The sequence below is a fragment of the Strongylocentrotus purpuratus genome, unplaced genomic scaffold (assembly GCF_000002235.5).
Source record: "Strongylocentrotus purpuratus isolate Spur 01 unplaced genomic scaffold, Spur_5.0 spur5_scaffold_6, whole genome shotgun sequence".
NCBI classification, from domain to species: domain Eukaryota; kingdom Metazoa; phylum Echinodermata; class Echinoidea; order Camarodonta; family Strongylocentrotidae; genus Strongylocentrotus; species Strongylocentrotus purpuratus.
In genome coordinates, this window is record NW_022145612.1 from 29,394,469 (window position 1) to 29,413,616 (window position 19,148).

Below are 19,148 nucleotides of genomic sequence, written 5' to 3' on the forward strand. Positions count from 1 at the left end.
TCAAATCGGACACTAGGAAGAAAGTCACTTTAATAAAACGGAAAATGTGGTTTATAACTTTTTGTGATACAATATCAAGACATAAATGGGACTAGAGAATCAAGAAAAAGTAGTGAATAAAGACACGGTAAAGCTTTTCGAATTGAACTCGTAAGATTAGTCTCTCCCTCAGCCACGGGTCCCAACTTTAGCCCAACTTCAGCTTATCTCCTCCTCTCTCCTCCTCTATCTCAGCTTCGAATCCCAACTTCAGCTTATCTCCTCTCTCTCTCTCTCTCTCTCTCTCGATCAGCTTCGGATTCAAACTTTAGCCCATATCCTCCTCTCTCTTAGCTTGGGATCCCAACTTCAGCTTATCTCCTCCTCTCTCTCAGCTCCGTATCCCAACTTCAGCTTTTCTCCTTTTCTCTCCCAGCTTCGGATCCCGACTTCAGCTTACTCCTCTCTCTCTCAGCTTTGGATTCCAAATCCAGCCCATCTCCTCCTCTCTCTCGCTCTCTCTCTCTCTCTCTCGATCAGCTTCGGATCCAAACTTCAGCCCATATCCTCCTCTCTCTTAGCTTCGGATCCCAACTTCAGCCCATCTCCTCTCTCTCTCAGCTCCATATCCCAACTTCAGCTTATCTCCTTTTCTCTCCCAGCTTCGGTCCCAACTTCAGCTTACTCCTCTCTCTCAGCTTTGGATTCCAAATTCAGCCCATCTCCTCTCTCTCTCTCTCTCTCTCTCTCACTCTCTCTCTCGATCAGCTTCGGATCCAAACTTCAGCCCATATCCTCCTCTCTCTTAGCTTCGGATCCCAACTTCAGCTCATCTCCTCTCTCTCTCAGCTTTGGATTCCAACTTCAGCTTATCTCCTCCTCTCTCTCAGCTCCGTATATCCCAACTTCAGCTTATCTCCTTTTCTCTCCCAGCTTTGGATCCCAACTTCAGCTTACTCCTCTCTCTCAGCTTCGAATCCCAACTTCAGCTTATCTCCTCCTCCTCTCTCTCTCTCTCTCTCTCTCTCTCTCTCTCTCTCTCGATCAGTTTCGGATTCAAACTTCAGCCCATATCCTCCTCTCTCTTAGCTTGGGATCCCAACTTCAGCTCATCTCCTCCTCTCTCCCAGCTTCGGATCCCAACTTCAACTTACTCCTCTCTCTCAGCTTTGGATTCCAAATTCAGCCCATCTCCTCTCTCTCTCTCTCTCTCTCTCTCTATCAGCTTCGGATCCAAACTTCAGCCCATATCCTCTTCTCTCTCAGCTCCGTATCCCAACTTCAGCTTATCTCCTTTTCTCTCCCAGCTTCGGATCCCAACTTCAGCTTATCTCCCCTCTCTCTCTATCGATCAGCTTCGGATTTAAACTTCAGCCCATATCCTCCTCTCTCTTAGCTTCGGATCCCAACTTCAGCCCATCTCCTCTCACCTTCGAATCCCAACTTCAGCTTATCTCCTCTCTCGATCAGCTTCGGATCCCAACTTCAGCTAATCTCCTCCTCTCTTACCTTCGAATCTTAACTTCGGGCCATCTCCTCCTCTCTCTCTCCTTTGGATCCCAACTTTAGCCCATCTCCTCATCTCACATTCGCTCTTTTCATCAGAACTCAACACCAATTGTCTCTGTCCTTTAGAAATTAAATCAGCACCAAATTCTCCGTCGACTTCAAAATCTCTATCAATCTCTCTACGACATAATTCAAAGTCCGAAACGAGAATAATTAAAATAATGATATAAGATATTTATTAGTACATATACAGAATCACGATTACGAAATTACAATATTGAAAGCTGAACTGGGTTAATGGTGAAACAAAACGTAGGACTGAATGTTTTTTTTTATAAATCTCAATCAACAATCAGCCGCAATCTTTTTGGTTTGATTCGGTTTTATTTCCATTAAGAAAAGCATAAATACACACATATGAACATAACAAATAATGGATTGCTTCATTAAGGGTCATTATTTTGATGGGTCTGTTCTTCCTAGAGGTAAAAAAAACTTCTAAACCTTATCACGTGTCTCGTCTCGTCTGTGAGCAGTAAATCAAGACCTACGCGTCTCCGAGAAAGTTAATCAACTTTCAAATCAAACAAGGAATTGTTTTTTACCCTTTCTAAATAGACATGGCTTACAACCCTAGAAATACGTTACGGGACACCAACTAAAACCCCTTTCACATACACAGATTTTTCTTACGAGTCCTTTTGGATCGCACGAATTCACTGATCCTTACAATTTGGCCACTTTAAGACCGGTTTAAGAGTTATTACAAGCTTTTGGCAGTTTATTACGGATTATTACGGATTATTACGAGTTATTACAATGTATTTACAGAACAGTCCACAATTTGTTACGAGTTGTCACGGAAATCTACGAGCAACTGACGTGTTAGTTACGCCCTGTTTACATGCTGTTAGGAATAGTTACGAGTAAGTTACAAGTATTTAGGAGTACTTACGATTTTTAGCCAAAAAATAACTGAAAATGAGGTGTTCGAATTTGCAGCTTTGATACCTTTCCCCAATTTGTAAACAGTTCATATACATATATACGTAAAGTGTACATATCTATTCTTAAAGTACTCGTAACTACACCTAAAATGCTCGTAATAACCTGTATCAACCTGTAAAGCCATCATAAAATGACCTTAATAAAATCGTAAACAACACGTAAGCACATGTAACCATCCGTAAACTGCTCGCAGTAATCCGTAAACAATTTGTAAACTAACCGTAACGAATCGTTACAAAAATCTGTTACGAGTCATTTACGGATTCTTGCGAGCAGTTTACGAATGATCACGTGTTGTTGCGACCGGTTTACGGATGATTACGGATTGTTACAAGCTATTTACGAGCTATTTACGGACAATTCAATCCGTGGACAATCGTAAGAAGATTTTTGACATTCCAAAAAAATTGCCTCTCCTTTCACGGATCCTTAAGAGTGTCTACGACATGTTGCGAGTTGTGACAATTTGTTTACGGATACCAGCGAGTTATTTACGGATGCTTGCGATTGACTACGAGTTGGCGATCCATAAGGACTCGTAGGAAAAATATGTGTATTCACAAAAATATTGGAGTGCCTCCTAATTATGAATGGTTTGCAAAAACAGTCCTTGCTAACATCATTCAATTTACATTCATTTTTGTTTGAAAACCAAGTTTGCTTCATCAGTGATTGCAACAGTAACACCGTCTTACAATAATTGTTTACTTAAGGTCAGGTAAAATAACCACCACCACCACCACCACCATTAGTACTCATATTGGAAGTGTATGACATGTATTAATGACAACTACATACAACCAAAAAATTGTACTGGACTAGCGCCCCCTATGAATCTAGAGAGAACCAAGTCATTACCGAAACACTGAAATGTAATATTCTCTCTAACTGTAATATGTATAAAAATATGTATAAAAAAGCGTGTACATGCAAAAGGCCTATAGGGTGGAAGATAAATACATATTTTGCATGATTTACAACGTTCTGACACACATGCCAAGTCCACCCTGATTTTAAGTGGGTTTTAACAAAAGGAGAAAATTGAGAGATACAGGTCAGTGAGAGTTTGAACAAAAAGCGATTATGAATAAGAAAGGATTTCAGTATAATTTGGGTCTAGACAATGCCAAGAAACCCTTGTATCATAAGAGCATGTTTGTCAGGATGGTGCCGAAAAAGAATGGACGGAATTTGGAAACCTGGCATGATATAATAATTATAAAACCCTGACAAAGGTACAGGGACACACACACTGTCACACACAAAGATGATGATAAAAGAGAGAGAGGTGAATTATTTTAATTAAAGTTCATACTAAAAAATTTTTTGGTGATAATAGTAAAATTGGACTGAACTCAACAACAGTACAGTACTACTTTGCACCAATTTTTTAGACACAATTCCTACATAACTACATTTACACAAAAGATGTGTACATATTACACACATGCAACAAACACCATGTGCCTGCCTCCCCAATATCACAAAAACATGAAGTGACTGATCGGGAATCCAGCCTTAACATCGAGGTTGCTCTAAAAGAAAGCATTACAAAACTAGATGGAATTTTGACTGCGTGCAGTCGAAAATGATGCCTCCGCCATAGAGCAATTTAAACAAGTTTGGAGTTTAAATCTCCAGTGGTTCTTGAGATATCATGATAACAATCTCAATGTATGGAATTTCATAAGTTGACCTCTGTGACCCTTGACCTTTGACCTACGTGCTCCAAAATCTAATCAGATTGTCTTCCTATGGTGATACACACTATCATTAAGTTTGAAGTTTAAATCTCCAGTGGTTCTTGAGATATTATGATATGGTGATACATACTATCATTAAGTTTGAAGTGAAAATTCTCCAGTGGTTCTTGAGATATCGCGATAACGATCTCAATGTATGGAATTTCATAAGTTGACCTCTGTGACCCTTGACCTTTGACCTACATGCTCCAAAATCTAATCAGATTGTCTTCCTATGGTGATACACACTATCATTAAGTTTGAAGTTTAAATCTCCAGTGGTTCTTGAGATATTATGATAACAATCTCAATGTATGGAATTTCATAAGTTGACCTCTGTGACCCTTGACCTTTGACCTACGTGCTCCAAAATCTAATCAGATCGTCTTCCTATGGTGATACATACTATCCTTAAGTTTGAAGTTTTTACATCTCCAGTGGTTCTTGAGATATCATGATAACAATCTCAATGTATGGAATTTCATAAGTTGACCTCTATGACCCTTGACCTTTGACCTACGTGCTCCAAAATGTAATCAGATTCTTTTCCTATAGTGATACACACTATCACTAAGTTTGAAGTTTAAATCTCCAGTGGTTCTTGAGATATCATGATAACAATCTCAATGTATGGAATTTCATAAGTTGACCTCTGTGACCCTTGACCTTTGACATACGTGCTCCAAAATCTAATCAGATCGTCTTCCTATGGTGATACATACTATCCTTAAGTTTGAAGTTTAAATCTCAAATGGTTCTTGAGATATCGCGCTAACAAACTCAATACAAGGAATTTCATATGTTGACCTCTGTGACCTGTGACCTTTGACCTACGTACTCCAAAATCTAATCAGATCGTCTTCCTATGGTGATAAATACTATTCCCAAGTCTTAAGTTTAAATCTTAAATGGTTCTTGAGATATTGTGATAACGGTCAAACGGGACGGACGTACGGACGTACCGACGGACAACCCGAAAACATGATGCCTCCGGCACCACCTTCGGTGGCGGAGGCATAAAAATCAGAGAAGAAGATTAGTAAGTTTGAATAAAATTGAACAAACAATAGGAAAGATGTAAAGTTTTGTAAGTAGTAATCACAATACATACATGAATTTCAAAATGGCTGATTATGTCACTGTGATGTACACAAAACGACTAGAATGTAAATTTTCCAAAATGCATTACTTAGAATGATTTTTTGTTTTGTTATTGGAGGACATACAATACTAAGTAATATGCTTTTCATATTTTCGAGTAGCATTTTTAGTATACCTCAAACAGGATTTGACTGAGAATGTGTCACAATCCACTGACCACATAGCCCACCTTAGACTAGCATACACTTTGTGATCTCAAGTGTCAACATTTATAACTTTCTTATCAATTGTCCGATTTCTTTCAAGCTTTTACTATTCTGGTACTCTTATTTTATTTTTCCACACAAATAAACTTATTACAAAGTTTGGATCGTCTTTTAAGATCTACATGATACAGTTTCTGTCCATGCACTAAAACATATCTTTAACATTTAGATAGAAGGCCATCCAATATATCATAATTTTAAGTACTGTAATAATTGATTGATTTGAATTTCATCCATTTCATATATCAATTGTTTGCACAATGAAGAACATAGTTGAAGATCAAAGTTTGGATCGTCTTTAAAGATCTACATGATAACAATTTTGTAAGACATTCTTGCTGCCCAGGCACTAAAACATATCTTTAACATTTAAATGGAATCCTTTCTTTCCTTCAGCCTCATAGCTAGGTAACTTCTTATCTCAATGGTAAACATTAGACAATTTCCATCTACCATCGCATACTAGGTTATTTTTTCCATAGGTTTTTGTAGAGCGCCAACGGATCATTGTTAGCTCGCGGAGCGCTGCTGATACAGTGACAACAGGACGGGTAGGGGCTACATCCTCGATTGCAACACGGCATCAGATTCTTGTCCCTTGGCTTATTCATTTCAGATGGTGCATATACCATTTTGGCATCAAAGTCGGCCCTCATCTTCGTGAGCTTTAGGACGATGTCTTTTTCAGGAGAATGGTTGATAGAGAGATTGTACTGCTCTGAAGGGTCTTGCTCAAGATCAAACAGCATAGGAGGGTCATGATACGTACGCAGCGATGTACCTATAAAAATAAGAGAGTGTTTTAAAATTCAAACTAAAATGCAGTACACAAAAGATTACTACAATAGCTACATTACAATCTGCATCGGCAAAAGCTCAGATAATTGACGTCTCTGTTTTTTTAGTTCACTTTTAATACTGGGGCATGCTTTGTAGAATATCTCCTTTAGCCTGCAAGTTATTGCATTAGATGTAAGAGCTACCATTGAATACAAAGTCATAGCAGTGTAATGGGATAGCAACCTCTGTGACGAGGCACAGTGGAGTGCACAAGATGGATCCAGATTAAATGGCTGGACCCAAAGTAACTCAAGATTGTAAGCCTCCGATATTGGTTGTTGTGATTCTGTAATGTAGTTATAAGTTACAGTATTTAACAGAAGACACAACATAATAAAACATGGTGTCATAAGTTTGAAGATACTGGTTTCATAGAGTACTATGATGAAATCCATGTGATGGAACTGCAACCAGTTGAAGTGGAATCAGAGCATGTGCACAGAGTTGAGACAAGTAAATTCCCAAAGAAATTCTTTGCAGCCATGATCCTGGAAGGGAAGAAAGTGAAATTCCAAGTGGATTGTGGAGCCACATGCAACATAATTCCCAAGGTGCATGCTAAGGAAGTGGATGACAGTAAACATCTAGTGCTGTTGATGTACAAGAAAACAATAGAGGTGCCTCTTGGGAAAGCGAAAATAAAGATGAGAAATCCAAAGAATGGAAAGAAGTATAAAATTGAGTTTATAGTCTTGGAGAAAGACTGCATACCGATCATGGGAATCAGATGTACCAAATGCAGGAGCTGGGTCCATCGCAGATACAGTGGATATGTGGTAGCCTGCAAGCAGCAAGTAAGACATTCATCTGTAAGAGATGCTTGGGTACAATCTCACAGAAGTGTACCAGTGACAATGTGACAGGTCTGGATCTCCATGGAACGACGTATGACAAGGTGGATAAGTTCTGCTACCTGGGAGACATGTTGGCTGTCAGAGGAGGAGAGACAGCAGCTGTGACTGCAAGAATCCAAAGTGCTTGGAAAAAGTTTTGGGAACTCTCTCCTTTCCTCACCTCAAGGGCGACCCCGTTAAGAGTGAAAGGGAAGGTGTATGATGCCTGCGTTAGAAAATGCATGACGTACGGGAGCGAAATATGGGCAATGAAATCATTCAGTGTACAGCGAATGGAGAAAGCTGAGATGAGGATGGTGAGGTGGATGCGCAGGGTATCACTTCACGAGAGAAAGAAGAACAAAGTCCTCCTTCAATTAATGGGATTGATGGGGGTGGCGCAGGTTATGAGGATGAATAGACTTGGATGGTTTGGACATGTGGCAAGAAGAGAGGCAACACACTGGCTCCAGAGGGCTCTTCACTTTCCGGTCACCGGAAGAAGGCCCCGCGGGAGACCCTGGAAAACTTGGAGGGAAACCATGGAAGAAGATGCCAAAACATCGGGTATCAGTCATATGGATCCCACAGACAGGAAGGCTTGGAAAGCAGCCATTAAGAAAATGAAATGTCCAACCCTACAAAGTGGGACAAATGGACTTTAAACGCTGATGATGATGATTAACGACACAATACAGTGTGTCACATTAACCCCAAGGCTATTTGCAGACGACTGTATTATCTACAGGCCTATCCTTAAACCTGAAGTTTCCTTCCAGACTGACCTTAACAATTTGCTAGAATGGTCAAGCAAGTGGGGTATGAAATTCAACTCATCAAAGTGCAAAGTAATGAGGGTCTCCAGAAAACGAAATCCCAGGAAGACTGACTACCAGATGATAGATAACCCCCTTGAAGAGGTCAAAGAGAATAAGTACTTGGGAGTCATCATCCAAAATAACTTAAAATGGGACAGGCAGTCCAGCAATGCTGCAACTAAAGCAACAAAGATGCTTAATTTCCTTAAAAGGAGTTTCTCCTCCTGCTCAAGAACTGTGAAAGAGAATCTCTACAAGACAATAGTCCAACCCCATTTAGAATACGCCAGCTCGGCATGGAACCCCGGAACCAAGAAAAACAGGGATTTGCTGCAAAAAGTGCAGCGAAGGGCAGCAAGGTTCGTGTTGGGCGACTTCACTCCCCGGTCCAGTGTAACCAAAATGCTGACAACACTGAAATGGGACAACGTAGAGAGAAGACGCCTAATCCAAAGGCTAACTACACTCCACAAGATGATTAATACAGAACTAGATATCCCACTGGAAGATTATCTCCAGATTATATCAAGAAGTAGGCGGACACATGATAAACAGTTGACCGTCTTTCAGTGCTCATCAACACAATTCGCAGAATCCTTCTTCCCTGAAGATGTAAAACTCTGGAATGACCTACCTCAACCAAACGTGGACATCAAATCCAGCACAGTCTTCGAATCTGCAACCCAAAAATTAAACGAAATAGCATAACCCCTAAAATACACAAATTTATACTCTCGTCACGCCAAGTTATACTTTCAGTAATAGTTCCTAGCGGACCTTTCGGAAGAGACAAATACATGGTACAAGGTGGCGAAGCACAGTGGAGTGCACAAGATGGATCCAGATTAAATGGCTGAACCCGAAGTAACTCAAGATTGTAAGCCTCCGATATTGGTTGTTGTGATTCTGTAATGTAGTTATAGGTTACAGTATTTAACAGAAGACACAACATAACAAAACAAGCAGCTCATATGTATAAGCATCCTAAAATCCGTCGAGCAGACATACACGCAAGTTAGGACAGTAGGTTTTTGACCGATATGACCTTTGGAACTCAGAATCCTAAACCTGAAGTTCTCTTGGCCCAAGTATGGTTGTGAGGTTGTGAGCTTGTGATCCTATGATATAACCACATATAGAGCCAGGTAATACACCCCCAAACATGATTCTTTCACCACCATAATAAACAGAAAGATATGATACTAATAACATGTGGTAAGAAAAAATTATGATCTAATGAAAAAAAGGCGTGAAAGCCTAATACATGAGTTATAATTGATCTCTTTGTTTAGCAGTGATCCTTTTACTATTTCTTGTAAAGGTTTTTAACTAAGAATACATTACCTCGACAATCAATATCTTTGTTCTTATTGTTGGAGAGAACACTGCCTGCAGTATAGAAAACAGCCTTGTACTGCTTATATCGTACCGCATATGACTTGTGTTCGGTATCAACATCCGCAGGATAATAGAAGAAGGATTCTCTGAGACTCTGTAAGAGACATTATGTGACAACTTATGAGATGCTAAAGATAGAAATAAACAAAGATTGGTAAAGTAAATAAAAAACTTTCAGGCAGAAGGTAGGAGCTTCTGTAACAAATGCCCATTTTATCAAGCATATCTACAATATAAAGAAAAAGTTCATCAAATTAAGATTATGTATTCAATAAAACATAGGCTACATCATGTCTAACTTGCTATGTAACATAAAACATTATCAACAGATAGATTACTGGAACCGGGTTAATCTTGCATTAAAGCCTGTCAGTGGAAATGATAGAATTCAGTAGTCGATGGGTTAAATGAGTGCAGTCATCTAACTTCTGAAGCCTTATTTGCATTAATACAGAGTATCTCATGAAATATTTAGCACACTAACATCTTTACCATGCAAACTTCAGGTGAAAAATTTGAGAAATTGAGCATTTTCCATTTTGATGCAGTGACTAGCAGATCCAAGAAATGTGAGGGGTACCCAAATAAATAGATGTATATAATATATATATATATATATATATATATATATATATATATATATATATGTTTACAATAGGTTGCAGGATCTGTTGATGCCATCAAAGCTGAGAAAGGGATCCTGTTAACAATATCAAAGTTACATTTTATTTCAGTGTCATTAAAAAAGAAAAAGTGAATTAAATGGACAAAATTAGGACTTGTTAGTTCAAATAAAAAGTGAAATATCAAGGACATTTCTTTGTGAAAAAAATCACTACTCAAGCTTTCCAATGATTTTGGTGGCTTCGAACCTCAAAGGTAACAGCACACCAGTAGATTCTATTGTACAACCATAGAAAACGGCAGCTGTTTGGAATAATTTGTTGCCAGTTGGGTCTCCAGCTATTAAAACTCCTCGGGTGAACATCGCCGCAACATAACAGAATAAATAACATAATTTCACGAAGGGTAAGAAGATCAAAATCGAAGTCATTCATCCAAGAAAACATTACATGCGATCAGACCATTTTCATACCTGCCAACCTGAGACAAGAGAAATTAGGAGTAAATTTTTCTGGATGGACTACGAGGTCGCGAACCACCGAAGGATTGGGGTAGTAGCCCGTAGATTGGGGGGGGGGGGGGGGGGGGGGGGGTACACAGGACTTTAGGGTCTATTTTTTTTTCTCTTCATTTTAATGGTGCAAATGGGCCTTTTCCTTCAACCTTTTCGCCCCACACATAAACAATTTTTGAAATGTGAACACTCACAAAACTACATGTTTCACTACCCACCTCAGTTAGGAGCCCTATTTTGCAAAGGTATATAGTAGTAGTAATCCAAAATAAATCCGAGGAAGTCCGGTAAATAACAAGCTTCCACGATCGCAGTCATCGCACAAGCATTGAAGAAAACACGCCAATGTATACAGTGTTTATGCACGGCGTATCAACTGCACATGTAATATAAATACACGTGGGCTATACGCAGGTATGAATAAACATCCCCAAATTGCTGATGTGAGATGCTTGTAGGATACTTTACAGGACAGAATGGACATTTTGCCATTGAAAATGGCGGACGCACAAACAAAATATTAATTTAAAAAAAAAAAAAAAAAAAAAAAAAAAAAAAATCAAAAAAAAATCGGGAGTTTTGAGGCATGCACTCGGAATTCGGAGTTGGTATGAAAAATGCGGAGAAACTCCGCCTAAATCAGGGTGGTTGGCAGGTATGCATTTTGAGGCCTTTCTTACATGAAATCTAACAATAGAAAAGTAGAAGGAATGGGCCGTCAACCAATGCGAATATGCCCTGTGCTTTGCGGCAACTTACTCCTAGGACTAAAACAGGGAGATCCCTTCACTGCCACAAAAGACAAAAGCTAGGTTTGTCATCCCTAAAGGGGGCCTGGTCGGCTTGAAACTGCAGCTTCTAACCTTCCCTTACAGAATTACAGAAAAAGAATGTAAATATGAATTCAAATTAAACAAAATGTTGTCCCATAAATATTTCCCCTGATATTGGGTATGGTACAGCCTCTGTTACTTACATGTAAGATGTAGCTTCTAATCTATACCATAGCTGAGGAAAATCATACCGCAATGTGCAGTGCGACAGAGTAAATCATTTGGTTTACTTACAGGCATGCCTTGAAAAAGGAACGGTGACATGTCGTAGCCATCAAGTGTAACGTTGGGTAGCTTAGCATTGGTTATGGAAGCAATAGTCGGCAGAACGTCCAGGGTACTTGAGAGTTCCATTGACCTGCCTGGGGTGATTTGTCCTGGCCAGTGTACGATGGCAGGCACCCTCATACCGCCCTCGTACGTTGTTGCCTTTCCACACTTCATTAGTCCTGCATTTCCTCCGAAGTTCTCAAAGGAAAGACTTGGTCTGTGAAAGGTTCATAGTACGCGGGATAGAAAGTACAAAATTAGATAATGTGGCTCTAACTGAGTGTATGTATCAGGTTCCCTTCCTTCTCCTTTTCTTATTTGTTCCCCTTTTTCTTTCCTATCCAATCATGTTGTATTTTAGGTTTGTGAAAGTAACAAGGTGCAGTTCATAAATTATTCGCATGATACCTACAATAATATTTTTTTTTGCCATCTATGTTTACCAAATCATATATTACCCGGGAAGCTGTCTCAACAAAACACTTGTTGGTTCTTTTCACAGCTGTGCCCAAACCAATTCTATCACTATCTATACACATGTACATGTATTTATTCATATGGAAGCGCATGTTTTTATTCAATTTATTGTACAGCTTTTTTTTAAACAAAGATGGAAATGAATTGATTGAATTAATTAAATTGAATTACTGATTGAACGGAAAGCAAAATAATAACCCACACACATTCATTGGCAGAAGGGCATCTCAACATTCCACACAATGATATATAATGCTCACTTGAATCATGAAATCTGATTTGGCAGGCTTTTCAATTAAACAAACAAATTTAATGTTCATTCTCTGCAACTTACTTGTTCACCTTACCAAGCTTGGAATTGGTAAAAAATATTTAATGAAAGGGATCAGGAAGCAAAATCAAAAGTGTGAGCAAATTATGCGGTCTCGGCCAGCATTGCAATAGTTGGATTGTGGTACCTACTGGCATACTGATGGGGGATGCTTGGGGCACCCAAGTTGGAATATGGTGCGATACTGTGAATCTGCTGTGTGCTGGTCGCAAGAAAATAAACAAAACTAGATGGAACTTCGACTGCACGCAGTCGAAAATGATCCCTTGGTCATAGAGCAATTTTACAAACCAAAACAGAAGAAATTTTTCAAATTCAAGTTCAATTGTAATCCATTAACAGGTTCTCAGAATATTGTGGTTACAAGCAATTTCTCATATACAGATATGACCCTTTGATCTTTGACCTCATAACCCTAAAATCTACTCAGTTCATTGGCTCTGCAAGATGTCCTGAGTTGATAGTAATCCATCGGTCAGTTCTAATGAGAATGCGTTCACAAGCTATATTTGCATACATAATGAGCCCATGATCTTTGACCTCATGACCCAAGAATCTACTCAGTTCATCGGCTCTGCAAGATACATACAGTACATGATCTAAGTTATGCAGGAATCCATCAATCTGTTCTAATGATAATGCGATCATGAGCCGTTTTTTGCATACAATAAGCCCAGTGACCTTTGACCTTTGACCTTGTGACCCCCAAATCTAATCAGTTCATCAGCTCTGCAAGATACATACATGACCAAAGTTTGACAGGAATCCATCAATCGGTTCTTCAGATAACGCGATCACGAGAACAGGCCGTACATACAGACGGACGTACGGACAACCCGAAAACATAATGCCTCCGGCTACTTCATAACCAAGGCATGAAAATGTTCAGAGATATCCTTCAATGAGATATGTGACTTGGGTAAAATTCCCAACGAATCCAACATAGCGTGTGACCTGGGAAAAGTTGCTCTGAAGGCAAGAAAAGTGTGAAATCACTGCACGATCGCAACTCCGTTCACGGCATTTTGACAAAAAACAATTACAAATTGTGGGATGCAGTGATATACCCTAAGTATTTCTTCTCGAACAATCGTGAACTTATAACAAATCCAAGTAAGTCAGTAGCAGCTAACGAGAGAGGGATCTAGAATCAGGTTTTCAAATATTATTAAAGTTGAGCATGCAAAATATGTGTACCAGGTGCACATTATGGCATTTGGAGGTATTGGCCATAGCGAGAATTACAAACCAGTCAATGTTCTTTTGGGCCAACATCTCTACCACCTACCCATTGTCTGCTGAAAACAAGAAGAATGTATCCTCAAGAATTCCGTTTTCCTTCAGCTCTTCATATATCTGTCCCACCTCCCAGTCCAAGGCCGCCAGTGAGTCTCCAAATCGTCCCCTTATCGATGTACCCGATGTTTCCTTCCCAGCATACTGAGGGTGGTGCGTATGCTGCGAGGCATAGTACAGGAAAAAGGGTGTCCCAGTTCCAACATTGGTTCTGATGAAATGTCTGCTCTGCATCACGTATTTGTCATCTAATGTCAGGAGATCAACTGGTTGTTCGATGATTGTGGTACCGTTAAAGAGCGCACAAGGGCTATATTCAGGACTACAAGGAGCACGATGACAGGTAACATTAGGATAGAAGCAGACACTGCAACGGCACTGGGAGGGAGATGCTGGCAAGCCTAATATGATTCAACATCAAAAACAAGGAAGAACAAGAATAAAACTTAGTAAACTTGAAATCTATGGTATCAGAAATGTAACAAACATGTAAATTGGGAGCAAAGTTTTTAATCATAATTTTCAAGAAGAAAGACAGGATTCCCACGGCCAAAATGTTAGACCCCTGACCCCTGTTACACATAGCTCTGAAAGTGGACCGAGGTCGCCTCCAGAGGCGGCTCGACGTATGTGTAACATCAACTTTTTTTAAAAGCCGGGCTGAGGCCGGACTGAGGCCGCCTCCATCCAGTCCACCTCTGGATATGGTTTGAAGCTGGCCCGAGTCCAGACTCAACGGTCCCGCAATCAGTAGTTGTAACACCAAAAAGGTCTCGTCGCCGGCTTATAAGCAGAAGCAACGAGACCCGTCATCATATATCAACATAACATGCGCTTTGCCATCTGGAGTGCGCCGTATAACATCAGCTCGTGAAAAGGCGATGTGAGGCCGGCCTATGTGTAGATGCAAAATTGCGTACCCGAGATATGTGTAACAGGGGTTTGATGATCTCGAGGCGGCTTCAAATTGCAGGCATGAAGCCGCCTCCAGGGCGCGTTATTTTTTTCTGCGGCACAGATTGGGGTTAGGTGCTTGTTGAGCCTATGGGGAAGTTTAGGGTTAGGATTAGGGTTAAATCAAGACCTTTTTTTTTAAAAAAAGCCCCAATCTGTGCCGCAGAAAAAAATGACACCTCCGGGGCGAGCTTTAAAAGCCAACGCATGTGTAACAGGGGGCATAGATACAATATAAAACTTTGACAGTTTGAAATGCTTGCTACACTGAGAGGGCTAAGGAGTACTGGCTATAATTTATATTGTAATATTTGGAAATTACAATTAATATTTGATATATTCTGACATGGTTTATTCAATACAAACAAAAATATTGCAGTTCAAAAGACTGAATTGTGTGTTTTTAATATAATAACCAAGTGTAGTGTCTTGATTGACAAGCAAGCCAGACTAGGTTGGGGACCAAAGCAGTTAGGTTGGCTAATGACACACATAATAAAAAGATAAGGTATGCCAGGCCAGGAAGTAAGAGGACCACCTTGTTAGCTAGTAAAGGTATATGTCAATCATTCCATTGTTGATACCAATATAAACCGTAGATGCGGGCCGAACAGTCAGTTGGATGCCCTGCCTCAATAAGTACCACACACCTTAAAGGTACCCATTTGCAGGCCAAAAAATGAAAAGGTTAAATTCCAACAGCATTTGAAAGATGAACTTCCCTTAAAAAAAAAAGGGGGGGGGGGGCTCGAAAATGTCTTTAAGTGTGAAAATAACAACTATTAGTTGTCGAATTGACTTAAGGGCTAAAGAGCCAGTAAGTAATAGTCTGATTTTCAGACCATTGTACTGCATGGTCTTACGTTTTATGCTGCGCAAAGATTCAATCAGTTTAATTTTGGCCATTACAAGAAGTGGGTTATTGATGTAGACAAATGCTCATGTACCCTTTACAGCTCATTTTGTGTATGTATGTTTTAACCAAAGAAGAAAAAAAAGCCAGTCAGTCACTCAATAATGTCTGACGGTGAAGTCTAGCTCCCCCTCCCTCCTGGTAAAATTCTGGTTACCGGTTCTTGTTTTCTTTTAGTAAACACAAGATGTACTTTATATGTAATAGCTAGATAAAATTTGAAATATAATTTTTTTTTTTTCTTCAAAGAAAGGACTTGTGATGGTTGTGCATTAGACCCATTTGGAAGTGTTCTGGTTGATGTTATTGCTTCTCTATTGAAATAATTTTTTACAATTTGATTTATCTTACATTGTCAACAAATTAAATCCCTATCGCACTTCAAAATGCTCAAGGGGTTACAATTTTACAATACTTGTTTAGGAGTACACTTTTTTGAAATACCCGTTTAGGATAGGATGTGAATTCTGGAGAAAAAAACACGTAAAATCCTCATTTAGGGTGTATTTTGGCTTCACAAGAAATCCTTGTTTATGGGATGTCTGGAAAAACTTTGGTCACGCATGCTTACATTATTTCTATATGACTGAGACCCCAGGCAAAATGCCTGAAATAATTTGTTGAAAAATACTCAATTCTACTACCACAATCAGATTATTTTACAACTTACAAATCTGCTAATTTTAAAACTGCCATATAAAGTTCAATACCTAAGAACTCATCAAATCCATGGTTGTTGGGCAGATAAACTGAATTGTTGCCTAGTCCTAGATGCCACTTCCCCACCGCTGCTGATCTGTAGCCTTCTGGCTTCAACATTTTGGATATAAGAGTCTCATTGAGAGGAAGACCTCCAGACATTTCAACATTGAAGACATGCGGGTAAACTCCAGATCGCATCTGGTATCGGCCAGTCAGCAATGCAGCTCTGCAGAAGGTAGAGAAAAATATGTACAGGTATTTGAAAGCTCAGACTCTCCTTGAAAAAAAAAACACAGAAACAGCAAATTAATGAATTAGTTAAAATCATCATTTTCTTGACCACAATACAACACACAAGTCTACATATGTACCGTATACATTTACATTTTAATATAGTTCAATTGGGACAAAGTGTGACTCTATAAAATCCACCCTGACAGTTCTTTATTTGATATAAAGCAGAAAAATTAAAGAAACCTGACCTTCCAGTGAAAGTTAGATGAAACGTAGACCAAAAATTCTGTCTCTTTCGTTTGTTAGCCTCTGATTTGGGTATAGAGTCAGCTATTCTATTTGATGAATTCTATAAGAGCCGACCATTATATACCCAAATCAGAGGCTAACGAACGAAAGAGACAGAATTTTTGGTCTAGATGAAACGGTACATACAGTTGCTGTATTGCTTGGAATAAACACTCACACTGTGTCACGTGTGACTGCATGTATTATTCCATAGACTTTGGTGTGACTTGGTGGTAATGTGTCTACTTTATTTCAAGCAATACTGTAATCTACCTATAGGCTATACTTTTTCTCTTGGCTTTATAAAAAAAAAACAGAAACAGCAAATCACTGAATTTCAATTTTAGTTACCGGTAAAAGTTAAAGCTGTCATTTTCTTGACCACAATATTACTCGTTTATTACACATGATGCATGGTCACAAGTCTACATACTTAAGTAGGAGGTAAGGTCACCTTTTTTGGTCACCCATTGGCACAATTTTTTTAATTAAAAAAATAAATGAGGGGGGGGGGGGCCGGATTTCCTCCAAAATACACACTAAAAAAAAAAAATTGAGGGGGAGGGGGGGGGGGGGTTTGACCCCCCAAAACCCCCTGCTGCGTACGCGTTTGTGTACGTTTATTATGTAGAATAGTACAACCCTTAAGTTAAATAAAGGATATTCTTAAAATCACTCCAAGTGATCTTTGTGATGTAGTTAATTATGCAATTGAGATTAGAATATACCTTTTTGGTGGACAGTTGCTAAAATCAATTTTTGATTTATCATTATTGGTTTACCAATAGAAGCCAATGGACTATTGACCATTAACAACCAATAGGCCTATTATTAGTTTCAATAGGGAATTCAGAATATGGGACCATTAACCCATAGAAAGATCTAATGGACCAACAGGAACCCATAGAAAATATCTAATGGACCAACAGAAACACATCATAGAAGGAAATATCTAATGGACCAACAGAATGGGTGGATGTTGGTCCAACTGTTAATTGGTCCATCAGCATTTTTTTCTGTGCGTTAGTGTTGGTCCAATACTTTATATTTTCTATTGGTTTCTGTGGGTCCAATAATTCACTTTCCCTATTGAAACCAATAGCTCTAATGGAATCTGATGGTCCAAAAGGCTATATCGGATCCTATTGGAATTTCGACTTGGGATGTATCTCTAGACTAGACCCTATCTGCCCTAGACCCTATACTATTTTCCAGAATACCGATTGAGAGAAAATAAAGTTAAATCAGTCTTTGTTTATTTTATCACATTTTTCACAATACTGCCCCGGCCCTGCATGCCCCTAGACCTAGATCTATATGATTATATCCATGATATATCCCTAGAATTGGAAGGAAACAAAACGTTGGTCACCACCAGCATTAACTGCCACCACCGCCACGGGGCGGGGCTCCCAGCTACAATGTATGTAACTCCGGGAAGCTCCGACGCCGATGCCGGTGTTGTAGCTTCGCGGAGTTACCCGTTACGTAGCTATTAAACCTCAGACTCGATTTACCTTGAAGGGCTGCACACTGGTGAGGAGGAGTAAAATTGTGTTAGCACTATTCCACCTGCTGCTAGCCGCCCAAGGTTTGGCGTGGAAGAAGTGGGGTGTCCGTACGGCTCCAGATCGCCATAGCCCAAATCATCGGCATAAAAAATGATGATATTAGGACGCTTTGCTCGCTCCTTGTAACACAGTTTATTCTCAACACAAACAAGAAGCTAGATACTACAATCATCAAAATACCCCGTTCCAAAGATTGCATGATCATGATTAGTCTGGTTCGTATGAACTTTAGTGAAGAATAATTGTTTACAAATTACTTCCTGAAGAAAAAGTCTGTTATTGTATACCGTACCCTGCCCGGGGTATCCGCCCGATAGGCAGTTTTTCTCAGATAACTTCTCTGAAAATGAATTATACAGGCGCTAGCGCTAATGTATATCGATTTGTAGCCGTAATACTAGCAATACTAGTGTAGCCTATAATCTAGGCGGAGTGCCGAGCTTTTTTCTTTGCTGCTAGACTAACCCAAAGCAGAACGTCTGATACGGCGAGACTACGAGCCGTGAGTCGTGAAGCGGCTCCGCGACTCACGGTTCGTAGTCTCGCCGTATCAGACGTTCTGCTTAGGGTTAGTCTAGCAGCAAAGAAAAAAGCTCGGCACTCCGCCTAGATTATAGGCTATCCGTAGTGCGTCGTGTGCGTGAAGC

At 39.6% G+C, this 19,148-nt stretch overlaps 1 protein-coding gene across 3 annotated transcripts; it reads right to left on the minus strand.

The window, feature by feature from the left end:
- Positions 1-5,205: 5,205 nt before the first annotated feature.
- Positions 5,206-18,885, minus strand: LOC583611 (arylsulfatase A). Of its 3 annotated transcripts, XM_011665530.2 has the most exons (7): positions 18,448-18,884; positions 16,417-16,634; positions 13,832-14,240; positions 11,700-11,952; positions 9,441-9,588; positions 8,731-8,772; positions 6,275-6,386 (listed from the first exon to the last, which is right to left on the minus strand). In XM_011665530.2, the coding sequence occupies exons 2-6, from the start codon at positions 16,604-16,606 to the stop codon at positions 8,732-8,734; spliced, it is 1,041 nt and encodes a 346-aa protein (XP_011663832.2). In that variant the 5' UTR covers positions 16,607-16,634; positions 18,448-18,884; the 3' UTR covers positions 6,275-6,386; position 8,731. The 3 variants fall into 3 exon arrangements, with proteins under 3 accessions (XP_788607.3, XP_030827876.1, XP_011663832.2); XM_783514.5 differs by lacking the exon at positions 8,731-8,772 and having other exon boundaries at positions 5,206-6,386; positions 18,448-18,881; XM_030972016.1 differs by lacking the exons at positions 8,731-8,772; positions 9,441-9,588 and having other exon boundaries at positions 6,161-6,386; positions 18,448-18,885.
- Positions 18,886-19,148: the final 263 nt, after the last annotated feature.